Source organism: Mastacembelus armatus, chromosome 22, assembly GCF_900324485.2.
Source record: "Mastacembelus armatus chromosome 22, fMasArm1.2, whole genome shotgun sequence".
Classification (NCBI taxonomy): Eukaryota; Metazoa; Chordata; class Actinopteri; order Synbranchiformes; family Mastacembelidae; genus Mastacembelus; species Mastacembelus armatus.
In genome coordinates this window covers 1,508,640-1,521,392 of record NC_046654.1, presented here as the reverse complement: position 1 = coordinate 1,521,392, position 12,753 = coordinate 1,508,640, and the positions used below count along the sequence as shown (strand labels likewise).

Genomic DNA, 12,753 nt, shown 5'->3' with positions numbered 1-12,753 from the left:
AATCTCCTGTCAGGCCGTGTGAGAGGTGAACCTCGCTCCGTCTTTGTTTGCCCTTCCATTATTACTCCTCCTCATCCCTCTGCTCCCTCCAGGGCGTTCGCTGCTCTGACTGGGGCTTAAAATAAAATAAAAAAGGCCTTAAACTTGAACATAGAAAGTCTTAAACAGCAGTTTTAGTGTCATCTTTAACCTCCTGCAGTGATGAATCCACAAAGAACAAGGTTGGACGTACAAGACGTGTCCTGACTGCTTTACTACACCCAGTCAGACTCCAGGTCTTTCAACAGTTAATTTCCGGGTGTCCTCATTCTGCACATTTATAGCTTCACTGCTTTCACCTGCCAACGTCAGGGAGAAATAGGCCACGTTTCCAACTTTGTTTCTTAATTTGATTTTAAATTGGGCCCAAATTCAATCACAGGTCGACTTACAGGATCTGACAAAGTCTCACATTTGTCTCCCTGGGAGCTAAATCCACATTTTCCCTCCCCCGTCTCACTCTCCCATATTCCTGACTGTCTTTTCATCCCTTCTTCCTTCTCACTTCTTATTTCTTAAGATGTATTTCTCTCCTCATCGCTCCCTTAAGAAGCAGAGTGACAGGAGTTAGTTTTTGGGAAGTTAAAGTCCAGACATGTTGGACGGGGACAGTGTTGTGGGTGACTGACGTCTGGACAAACCTGTTGGACTCGTTCTCAAACAAAATGAACCTTTTTTTCCACAAAAACCAGAAATATGTGAACAGGTGCCGGTCTAAGGTAAAATGGAGCCCCCACACTGACGGGTGCCACTGGAACGAGATGATCAGTGCTGAGATTGATGTGGCTGATTGGTCTGTAGACACATAATGAATTAACTGGTTTAGCCCTGGACTCTGGAAATGCAGCAGAGTTTTGGAGGGAATGTGAGGATTTAACGGAAAAAAGAAAATCTAAGCTTTAAGTGAATGAGGCGTCGGTCTGTGGCGTCTGTGAATGAGACGTCGGCCTGTGGCGTCTGTGAATGAGGCGTCGGCCTGTGGCGTCTGTGAATGACCGTCGGTCTGTGGCGTCTGTGAATGAGACGTCGGTCTGTGGCGTCTGTGAATGAGACGTCGGCCTGTGGCGTCTGTGAATGACCGTCGGTCTGTGGCGTCTGTGAATGAGACGTCGGCCTGTGGCGTCTGTGAATGACCGTCGGTCTGTGGCGTCTGTGAATGAGGCGTCGGCCTGTGGCGTCTGTGAATGACCGTCGGTCTGTGGCGTCTGTGAATGAGGCGTCGGTCTGTGGCGTCTGTGAATGACCGTCGGTCTGTGGCGTCTGTGAATGAGGCGTCGGCCTGTGGCGTCTGTGAATGACCGTCGGCCTGTGGCGTCTGTGAATGAGACGTCGGCCTGTGGCGTCTGTGAATGACCGTCGGTCTGTGGCGTCTGTGAATGAGGCGTCGGCCTGTGGCGTCTGTGAATGACCGTCGGTCTGTGGCGTCTGTGAATGAGACGTCGGTCTGTGGCGTCTGTGAATGAGACGTCGGCCTGTGGCGTCTGTGAATGACCGTCGGTCTGTGGCGTCTGTGAATGAGGCGTCGGCCTGTGGCGTCTGTGAATGACCGTCGGTCTGTGGCGTCTGTGAATGAGACGTCGGTCTGTGGCGTCTGTGAATGAGACGTCGGCCTGTGGCGTCTGTGAATGACCGTCGGTCTGTGGCGTCTGTGAATGAGACGTCGGCCTGTGGCGTCTGTGAATGAGACGTCGGCCTGTGGCGTCTGTGAATGACCGTCGGTCTGTGGCGTCTGTGAATGAGGCGTCGGTCTGTGGCGTCTGTGAATGACCGTCGGTCTGTGGCGTCTGTGAATGAGGCGTCGGCCTGTGGCGTCTGTGAATGACCGTCGGCCTGTGGCGTCTGTGAATGAGACGTCGGCCTGTGGCGTCTGTGAATGACCGTCGGTCTGTGGCGTCTGTGAATGAGGCGTCGGCCTGTGGCGTCTGTGAATGACGCGTCGGCCTGTGGCGTCTGTGAATGACCGTCGGTCTGTGGCGTCTGTGAATGACCGTCGGTCTGTGGCGTCTGTGAATGAGGCGTCGGCCTGTGGCGTCTGTGAATGACCGTCGGTCTGTGGCGTCTGTGAATGAGACGTCGGTCTGTGGCGTCTGTGAATGAGGCGTCGGCCTGTGGCGTCTGTGAATGACCGTCGGCCTGTGGCGTCTGTGAATGAGACGTCGGCCTGTGGCGTCTGTGAATGACCGTCGGTCTGTGGCGTCTGTGAATGAGGCGTCGGCCTGTGGCGTCTGTGAATGACCGTCGGTCTGTGGCGTCTGTGAATGAGGCGTCGGTCTGTGGCGTCTGTGAATGACCGTCGGTCTGTGGCGTCTGTGAATGAGCCCTCGGTCTGTGGCGTCTGTGAATGAGACCTCGGCCTGTGGCGTCTGTGAATGAGACGTCAGCACAGACGTCGTCGGTCTGTGGCGTCTGTGAATGAGACGTCGGCACAGACGCCGTCGGTCTGTGGCGTCTGTGAATGAGCCCTCGGTCTGTGGCGTCTGTGAATGAGACCTCGGCCTGTGGCGTCTGTGAATGAGACGTCGGCACAGACGCCGTCGGTCTGTGGCGTCTGTGAATGAGACGTCGGCACAGACGCCGTCGGTCTGTGGCGTCTGTGAATGAGACGTCGGCCTGTGGCGTCTGTGAATGAGACGTCGGCACAGACGCCGTCGGTCTGTGGCGTCTGTGAAAGAGACGTCGGCCTCTGGCATCTGTGAATGAGACGTCGGTCTGTGGCGTCTGTGAATGAGCCGTCGGTCTGTGGTGTCTGGAAAGTATCCAGGCGTCTGTGAGTGGAAACTGTCAAACTTTCAAAATGGGAATTTTTAGTGGGAAATAAAACTCCACCAGCGGTGACTCCTCTGCTTTTACAGCTTCTTTCCTTCTCCCATGTTCCTCCTCCGGTTCCTCCTTCAGTTCCTTCCTGCTCCCTGTTTTCAAATCTCCTCACATCTTCCTGTTAATTTCAGCAGCCCTGCTGCTGTTCTCTTTTCCTGTCATTGTCCTTCCTCCACATTCCTTCCATCCCTTCACCTCCTCCTCCTCCTCTCCCAGCCTTTGTCTCCGTCTCCATCATGAGCTGCTGGCAGCTCTGAAAGGAGGCGCTCCGGGAGCTCAGGCTCCGTGAGCCAGGAAGAAAACATTGCCACGAGGGGCCGGGTCAACAAGGCTTGTTACTTAGCAACCCCCCTCACCTCCCCCTGGGAACAGGAGGCAAACGGCTGAGGCCGCTCCTCGTCTGCAGCTCCTGTTATGTAATGTTGTTTTGTTGCAGCTCCAGAGCTCGGATTGAAGAGCGATGTGCGTCCTGGGTGTCGCTTCTGTTTGACACGAAGCACAAACCCATCGCCTCCACCCTCCTCAGCGACACCTGTGCATGTTTCAAACAGACCACAGGAGGAAATAATCAGTTTACAGGTTCTGACAACTGAAACTGCTCCAGCTGTTCCATGCTGCCCTTTCCCATCGTCTCTTTGCACATTTAGTGTGAGTCAGTCTGAGATGTGGGTTTTCACTGCGGCTCACACGAGAAAGGGGTCAGGAGGAGAGAGGCTTTGACCTGCTGCAGCTTCTGCAGGCGACTGTGAGGCGGCCCGGCACCAAGCGATGCTCCGTACAGCCAAAGTTCTGCTTCACGGATTCACTTTCAGATCCGATTGTCTCGACATGATCTATAAATGATGTTTTGACTGACGAATAGTTGGGTTCATCGTATTTGTTCGAGGTATATCTGCACATAGTTTAGCAGATATTTAAGTTTTCTTGGTCATGAAACATTTCCAGGTCACATTGAGCGGTTTGGTGTGAAAGACCTGCCAGTCCCGTTAACGGGTTCCTGCTTTTGGATCATGATCTGGATCCGTGTATGTGAGACTGTGATGTGGTTTCCAGTTTGTTTTGGTTACTGGTTTTACTACAACTGTGTCAGAGCACGACGTCGCCAGAACCCGGAACGTGCTGCCTGTGATGTGGGTCTTGTTTTTGGTGATTTTCCAGTAAAACCTGAGCAGCGTTTCCTGTAGATGGATCAGGCTGCTCCTCGCTCCTAACGAGCAGTTCTCTCATTAGAGGATCGACGCTTGGACACCGTCGCCTCAAAGTGGGAATACTCCAGAGTCTGAGTATCTGCTTCTCACAGTGTGTTTGTAGTACAGCGTTATCCGTGTATAAATACGAGCCTGGTAGTCTCTTGTTTCACAGACCCTTCATCCTGAGCTGTTCAACAGCTCTCACCTCCTAATTAGTGCGGCGCACATTGTTTATGCTGTTTTCTTCTTAATTATTTTTTTATTTCCTCATATTACCACCTGTGTTCACCAGCAGCTAATGAGGCGTCCAGGTTTTTACAGCCCGGTGAGGTTACAGTCAGCGGGGATCAGAGCGAGGAAGCAGGAGAAAGGAAAAGTGTTTCAGGTTCACGCTTTGTGGTTTTTGTGTCGTAGTTCTCTCTTTGTGTAATCGTAATATCTGAGGATGAAAAGAGGGAGGAAGATGTGCAGAAAAGGAAGGAGGATGACTCTGAGCCACAATGAGCAGCAGGGTGTAGCGGCATAAAGGAAGGATGTAGGTAAAGGTGAAAGGGAAGGAAGGAAGGAAGGATGGAGGATGTGAAAGGCAAATTGGAGGGAGAGGTGGCACAATCGAAGGGCCCCAGCAGGTACTGCACCACGCTGTTGCTGAGGAGAACAGAAATATCTCTGCCACTTTGTGGACCCTCCACCTGCTTCTCCCGCTGCTTCATAATTAGCCCTGGCTGCAAGGGAAGTGAGAATGTGCAGGTAAAAACTGAAGGCGATGAGTTTCTCGGCCAAAATGCGGATTCTCTTCTATTCCAACGCTGAAAATCTGCAGCACTGGACAGAAACCAAAGTGAGACGTCTCATTTTGTCTAGTGTCTGAGGCATAAGGCAGGTAGGAAAGGAGGAGGAAAAATAAATCTTCTACACTGTGCACACCGATCGCCCCCGCTGGAGTCGGCTCATCTCTTGGCAAAACAAAATAAAGCCCAGGCTGAAGTTGAGAAGCGGCTTTTTAGAATCAGATCAGATGCACCCGAGTGTTTTCCGAGGGGAAATTTTCTGTCATGCAGCAGGAAAGTATTAAAAACACAGAGCGAGTGCGGGGAACGTACGGGAGCCTGGATTGGAGATTTGGCATGTGAGCTAAAAATCTGGTCAGCAGCTTCAGATCTGTGTCGGCATGAGGTGAAACAGACAAAAACTCTTTACTGTCAGGTTAAAGGTGCAAAGCAGGGAATTTAAGGTCAAATGAAACTACTGTTGATTACAGTTGATGCTTGTTTGTATTGGTTATGAAGAGAACAGCTGAATTATGGGATGAAACTCCAACTGTTTGTCCTCAACACCAACAAATTAACAGCTTAACTTCCTGTTTCATCTTCATCTTAATATTTTAATTATGCCGATCTCACGTTTGCTGAGCCTCCTCGTCATAACATATTGAGCTGATTGGCCTGTTGTAATAAACCATAATGTTTGAGGGCATCTTTGTACATTTATTACAGACGGCAGAGAGAAACGAGGCAGAGACAACAAATTAAAGCCACAACTAAAAAAATAATTTCTTTTGTTTTAAATTATATCAGAAAACAGTGAAAATGCATTTCACAAATTCCTAGTCTTGTTTTGTGAAACTCCTTTCACTCTAAATATCTTAACTCCAGTCAAATGCAGCAGTTTAAATTTGTCTCCATAGCAACAGTAGTTAGGGCTTATGGGTACTGTAGTATTTGAAGTAGTCCACCAAAACCATGGAAATATGTAATGATATACATATATATGAGTATATCCACCATACCAAACCAATAGAAATATGTGATGATATATATATATATATATGTGTGTGTGTACACACCAGCAGCATCTGAGCAAACCAAAGTGATATTTGCAGGTGCAGACCCATGTCAGCCCTGCAGACCCATGTCAGCCCTGCAGACCCATGTCAGTCCTGCAGACCCATCTCAGCCCTGCAGACCCATGTCAGTCCTGCAGACCCATGTCAGCCCTGCAGACCCATGTCAGCCCTGCAGACCCATGTCAGTCCTGCAGACCCATCTCAGCCCTGCAGACCCATGTCAGCCCTGCAGACCCATGTCAGCCCTGCAGACCCATCTCAGTCCTGCAGACCCATCTCAGTCCTGCAGACCCATCTCAGTCCTGCAGGATGAGACACATTCATGCTGGTGGGTTAGAAAAGGAGGAGTTTTAGCTGGAAAGATGATGTGGTCTGTTGTGTTGTTAGGGTTGTCTGGATCAACACTGATGGTCTGTCTTTAGACCACACCTGATTGGCTGTAATGAGGCCTCCATCTATGTAGGCAGGTACTGTTCCCGACAGTCTGCAGTTGAATTAGTGCAAAACCTGTGGGTGAGTCTTTTTTTTTGGCTGAAGACATAAGTGATTTACAGAGCCCTGGTTGTGTTGTTGTTGCTGTGTTGTCGTGTCGTGTTGTGTTGTTGTTGTGTTGTCGTGTTGCGTTGTGTTGTTGTTGCTGTGTTGTCGTGTTGTGTTGTTGTTGTGTTGTCGTGTTGCGTTGTGTTGTTGTTGCTGTGTTGTCGTGTTGTGTTGTTGTTGTGTTGTCGTGTTGCGTTGTGTTGTTGTGTTGTAGCACACCATAAATGTCGTCATTTCAGATGGATTTAAAAATTGGCTGATGTTTTTGATTTTGCCTGTGCTGTTCTTCTTGTTTGTGTCTGTGCTGTATACACTGTGGAACAAATGAGTGGGAGGTCAAGGTGAACAAATCCCATTTCTGTGCTTTTACTTCTCATTTGGTGGAGCTGTGGAGGGAAAACGGTAACGTGAAATGGAACATTCATACCGTCTGTTCCTCTGACGTTTGTTTTCTCGTCGTTTCCACCCTGGAAAATGTCCTCAGCCCTTTGTCCTCTACTCCAACTTTTTATCCTACCACTTGTTTATTCTGTCCGACTGCTGCCAACACGTCCTGTTTCAGGCTGAGCAGCACCGGCTCCGTTGTTGTGTCCTGGCGTGTAACTGGAAGGTTAGAGAATCTCCTGAAAGTCGTCAGGTTCATCGTGAACAGTTCACAGCTCAGCTGAGACCGTGCAAAAACAGTCGCTCTGATTATATTTAGCTCCCACACTCACCCTTCGTTTTTAATCTCACAGCTTTTTTTTATGACCTCCGAAGGGCGTTTCTGCCCTGAGGCTCTGCTAAATTTCTGACCCCTCTGTCCAATATAAAGGGTTTTGCTGCAGACTGCGCATTTTACAAGAATCTTAGATAATGAGAGGAGGTCTGGTCTTGCTCTGGTGCTGCATTTCAGTCATACTGTATATTCAGATGCTGCAGCAGATGAAATGTCTCCTCAGTACACAGCACAGACTCCCCCTGTCCTACAGCTCACACTATCGCACTGCACCCAAATATTATTTTTATCACGTTAAAGGAAGTAGGGCATGTGAGACCACGTCTAGCTTAGATTTCCCTGAGGGGAACTCCAATGTCACGCAGAGGAAAATATTAAAAATACCAAACAACATGGAACCAACAATATTTGCTGTTTGTCCAGGTTGAAAACTCCAAACCCCTGCCGGTGGCTGTGGGAGCCCCCGCTGACGCGGTGGTGGTGGAGAACGGGCCGGTGGTCTACGATGACGCGGCTGCCGATGATGAAGATGAGGAGGAAGAGGAGACCTGTGTCAGCGCCATGGAGCTGCTGGGCAGCAACGGTCAGTTCAAACTGTTTTATTTTACCGTAGGTGACCCTCCAGTTACACAAACGGAAATTGGCAATTACCTTTAACAACCCAAAAGCTGCAGGTCGAATCACTGCAGCTTCTTCCACCTGCTGCTTTTTACAATACACAACATATCTGTGCTCTTTATTTTACAGTTCAAGTCATTTTTGTCTGAGTGCGTTCCTTATAAAAATCTGCCAGTGTGTCTTCAGACATTGAATATTTATAATTTTGTTCGTATAGACACACACACACATGTTGTGTTTATGTAGAAAATCAAGACAGGTTTATAAAATAGGAATTAGGTTAAAATATGTTCAGAAGCTGCAATTTCTTTGCTGCATCACGTACAAACTATTAGTTTGATAAAGGCGAGTTTATTTGTATAACAGAGTATATTGTAATACACTGAGTATTCAAAGTGCTTTACAGAAATAAAAGACAAGTTAAAGTACAGAGGCAAGAATTTAAACTAAAACAGTGAAATGTAGATTTTAAAAAGAATAAAACATTTATGTAGAATTAAACTAGAAGAGGGTAAGTGCAGATAAAACTCTTTCACTTGTCACATTCAGAGCTAAAAAGAAAAGTTTTACAAACACATTTGTGTCACATCGTCACCTTAGAACCTTTAAGCTGAAGGTTAATCAATAATTGAAGCAGAAAAATACATTTCTGGATTAAATAGTTTGAGATCATCTGACTGATCTGTTCTACTGACGACTGGCTCAGATAATCTCTCCACACCGGCAGATTCTCTCAAAGAAAGCGATGCTGCTCAGGCTTAGTGACTTGATGACTGAGCGGTTTCCCATCACTGGATCTGAACATTTAAATTTCGTTGGCCGTAACAGCGTCGCGTTGCTTCGTCACGTGTCAGACACAGAGTGTGGAATAGTCCGAATCACCTTTCTAATGAATGTTCTTCTCCGGGTCACTGCTCCGTTTCTGCTCGACTCCTGCTAGTTTTAATGAGCCCTCGGTGACATTACATCTCTTCCCTGTGACTTTAAGGTCTCAGACTCTGCCCCAGTGAAAGCACTGAGCTACTTAATTGATTCCTGCAGGCAGATCCTTGTTGAAAATGTTGTGCCCTCCAGAGAGGGGTCAGAGGTCAGGGTCGGCCCCAGAGCAGCACCTTGGAGCCCAGGGACAGCTGAGCAGCGACAGCTTTCGCATCTCACTGATCTAAGCTGTTGCTGCTCCTCATTAAGTAACAAAGGAGAGAACGTGTGTTTAGGAAAACATGTTTATTTCAAAGTGTTTTACATCAGGATCAGAAAATTGGTCCATTGTTTATTAAAGAAGTCAAAGCGCAGTAGAAAAACGATCGAAGGCTCATTAAAACAGTTTTTACATGATTCAAGGTGTGCTTAGAAACAGGTTTGTATCTGGGAATTTACTTTTATATGTTTGTAAATTCACATATTTTCCTACAGCCCCATGCAATTGGCTGCGTTGTTCTGTCAATCATGTGACATCATCAGACAATCAGGTAAAACAGTCACTTTAACACCTGACATATTAACCTGTGTAGGCCTGAGGACAGGTGAGGTTACATCAGCCGCTCAGCCATGTTAGCATGCTCTTAGCATTAGCTCACTAAGTGCTAAAGCCTAAAAAGTGCTGCATTTAGGTTCTTTGTCCTAAATGTTTTACCTGTAGTGTTAATTATTTATTCAAGTCATACAGATGTAGATGAGAGACAGAACTAACATTACGTTTATGACAAAACATCTCAGACCAGCAGGAACAGCAGCACAGATTCAGAACCTAAGTCCAGACAAGCTTTTAGCATGTAGCGAGGTGTGGCTAACATGATGCTAACATTGGTTGATTGGTTGCTGATGTTAAACTTCGCTCTGTCCACCTGTAACCTCACCTGTCCTCAGGTTTACACAGATTAACATCAGGTGTTGAAGTGACTGTTGTACCTGACTGTGGGTCATCCATAATGTCACATGACTGACAACTGCAATCCAAAGATGTTGATTGGTCAGAAGTTAAACATCCTGCTCTCTGATTCTTTCATGAATCTCTGTTCACAAAACCCGACCGTGGAGTAGATGTATCAAATCTGTAAGCACACGTGTTGCACAGGTTTTTACCTCACAGCTTGTTCAAACCTGTAAAATAAGAGTTTGCAGGCAGAAACCTAAATGTTTGATTCCAAAATTAAGCTTGTAAGTACAGACCTCTGTTTCCAAGAACACCTTTGTGTTCTGTGATAATTAATGCTTCCTCTTGTGTCTTTCACCCTCCAGAATATGGCTGTGACGGAGATTACGACGATTGATTCTAGCAGGGGCCTCCCTGAGTTCTCATCCCAACACAGTGGCTGCAGCTACAGATGAGAGCTGTGCTGACACAAAGAATTCACAACAGAAATCAATGGGACCTGTGCAAGAAAGTGGAAATGAGGGATACACCTAGTTGGCAGTTTATTAGGTACCCCCTTCTATAGCTACGACTTGGTACTGTATAATCCAAGAGTCCTGCAGTACATCCTTCACAAACACCTACTGGGTCAGAGCTGGTGATGATTCGCTCCTGGAGTCTCTGCTGCTGTTGAACACACTACAGACACAGAGAGGTCTTCCTCACTGACAGTCCAGACCAACAGCAGCACAGACACAATGATCAACAGCTCTGAAAGAGGATTTACTGCAGGACTGTTGGACTAGACCGCCTTAGGTTTGTGTACCTAATAAACTGACAACTGTGTACAGGTAGGCTATGGAGATCATCTGCAAAGACAGGAAGTATCCCAGCAAGCAGTGGTTTGTTGAGTTGCAGGTCAGAAGACATGTAGAGATTGTAATTGGGCTCAACATAAGAACGCTTCATTGGGAAATCTAGTCATTTAAATTCTGCTAAAAACAAGTGACACCAGTGCAGATGTTTAAGAAAAATGAACTTTTTAAACAGCGTTAGCTCAGTCTCAACCTCCAGTCTTTGAGCCTGCCAATAGCAAATCAGTGTTTACTGTGAAACTGGATATTTGTCACCTCTGCACAGAAACTTTCCACCTTGGTTCTAAAAAAAAAAACAAAAAAACAGAAGCCTATTATGTTTGAACTTGCACTTTACATTCACAACAAGTATTTAACAGTATGCAACTTTCTATATCTGTTGTATCTCAACCATAACATGAACTTAAAAACAACTTTACAATCAGGTAGCGTGAGATCAATCATCCTCAGTATTTCTGTCCTATATGGTTCAGGTCACTACTCATTAATGCCTTAGATGATTAATGCACAGGTGTGTGCTCTGCTCTGGTGAAGCCAAACTATAATGTTGTTGTTGCCTTTGAACACTTTAAGCAATCCCAAGTTGTGTCTGTTACTGAATCTACAATAATGAAATTTTAGATTCAGTTGATTTAAAGAACAGATGATGGTTAGATTTGTTTTTATTTGCTATATAAATCTAAATATTTAGTTGATTCACTACACTTAATGTGTTCAATTTTCCTTATGTCCTTTTTACAGGCCAGGATGTAAATGTGTTCTCTGTAATAATATATTTTCCGAATGAGGGAGAACAGATCAATTTTATATTTAAGCTTGTTTGATTTTGTTTGAAAATGACACTTGGGAGGTGGAAGAGTCTGTGGCCTTTTCACTGTGTCCACACAACAGTATTTCCTGAGGCATCTCGGTTCACACCCACTGCCTCTGTCCTGCTGCTGAGTCCTGATGTGACATCTGTATACAGTTGTGTGCATTTGCTGCTACACTAAAAAGTTCACTAAGTGGAAAAATTGTCTTTGTCCTGTGTCTTTTTTTTTTTTTTTGTGAGAAATACTGTTTAGCAGTTTAAAAGCCTCTGCACACCAAGTCTGATATTTTAAACCAAAAGTGTCAAATTAATAAATTGACTGGAATATGCTGGCAGACTGAAACCATCAGTTATGAATGATTTTGGAACAGGAACGTTAAGGAATTTCAAAAAACTGTACTTCAATGAGCATGCAAGGTTTCAGTTCCCAGTGAGTTTTTGGGGAATGGAATAAATTGAGAATAAGCAACAGCTCACACAGATTACTCCCTTTCCTCTTTAAGAGTCACTTTGAAAAAGCTGGTGCACGACTGACGTTAGGGCTGCAACTAATTACTATTTTAGTACTCGATTAATTAGTGATGTTTTCAATTAATTTTTTTAAAAAGAATATAGAGGTCTAAACAACTGGTGTGATTTCCTTTCTCTACGTAGCATAAGAAAATACACAATAACAAAGAGGCAAAACTAAAGACTGGATGTTGTCATTTCTTCTTCTTTCCGGCCTGTTGTTCTTTAACTACAACGGTTCCTGCGTCTGTGATGTATGTCACTGTTGTTTCTGCAGACACATCTTTCTGTTAAATAAAAGTAATTTGAAGTAAACCCCACAACGTAGCTAGTCCTGCTTCTGGGTACTCATTTTTTTAATTGTTTTGAAAAATGGCATATTGGTCCATCGCTGCCACTGTTACCATCAACAAAAACTGGAAGTGTCTGCAGAAACTACAGTAACGTCACAGACACGTAAACATTCTAGTAAAAGAACAACAGGGGGCGACAATCACGTAAAATACAAATTTGTATTTTAAATGTCTATGGCGACAATGCTGCAGCCACAAAGAAGAAGACATGACAACATCCAGTCTCTGGAGATGAAAAAATGGCCGTTTTTCGTTATTTCTATTTTGTTATGCTACATAGAGAAAGGAAATCAAACCAGTTGTTAAATTTCATTTATCCCCTTTAGACCAATGTAAAAGAGAAATGTATTTCAATTTTAATTTTTGAATTTTAAACTGAAAATCAAATAACCACTCTTTATTTTTTTTTTTATATATCTGCTTTTGAACGGAAAATCCAATGACCAAAAGATACACGTAGCGTTTTCTCATTGCCAAAATATATTGAAATGACATATTTTTCTATGTAGCTCTGTACTTCCAGTCCCCCTGGGTGTTTACATACAGAGTCACGTGTTATGTTGCCGATCAGCTTGAACATTAGG

General features: G+C 45.5%; 1 protein-coding gene and 1 long non-coding RNA gene across 3 annotated transcripts in view; one reads left to right on the top strand and one right to left on the bottom strand.

Annotated features, from left to right (window-relative positions):
• The window catches only part of brf1a (BRF1 general transcription factor IIIB subunit a), an 80,770-nt gene extending 69,282 nt beyond the window's left edge, over positions 1 to 11,488 (top strand). For both annotated transcript variants that reach the window (XM_026301121.1, XM_026301130.1), the window contains 2 exons: positions 7,574 to 7,733; positions 10,007 to 11,488. In XM_026301121.1, coding sequence (XP_026156906.1) covers positions 7,574 to 7,733; positions 10,007 to 10,038 — 192 coding nt within the window. In that variant the 3' untranslated portion in view covers positions 10,039 to 11,488. The remainder of the gene's footprint in view (positions 1 to 7,573; positions 7,734 to 10,006) is intronic.
• The window catches only part of LOC113126976 (uncharacterized), a 28,790-nt gene continuing 26,005 nt past the window's right edge, over positions 9,969 to 12,753 (bottom strand). The window contains exon 5 of the long non-coding RNA XR_003295353.1: positions 9,969 to 10,099. This is a non-coding gene — a long non-coding RNA (uncharacterized LOC113126976). The remainder of the gene's footprint in view (positions 10,100 to 12,753) is intronic.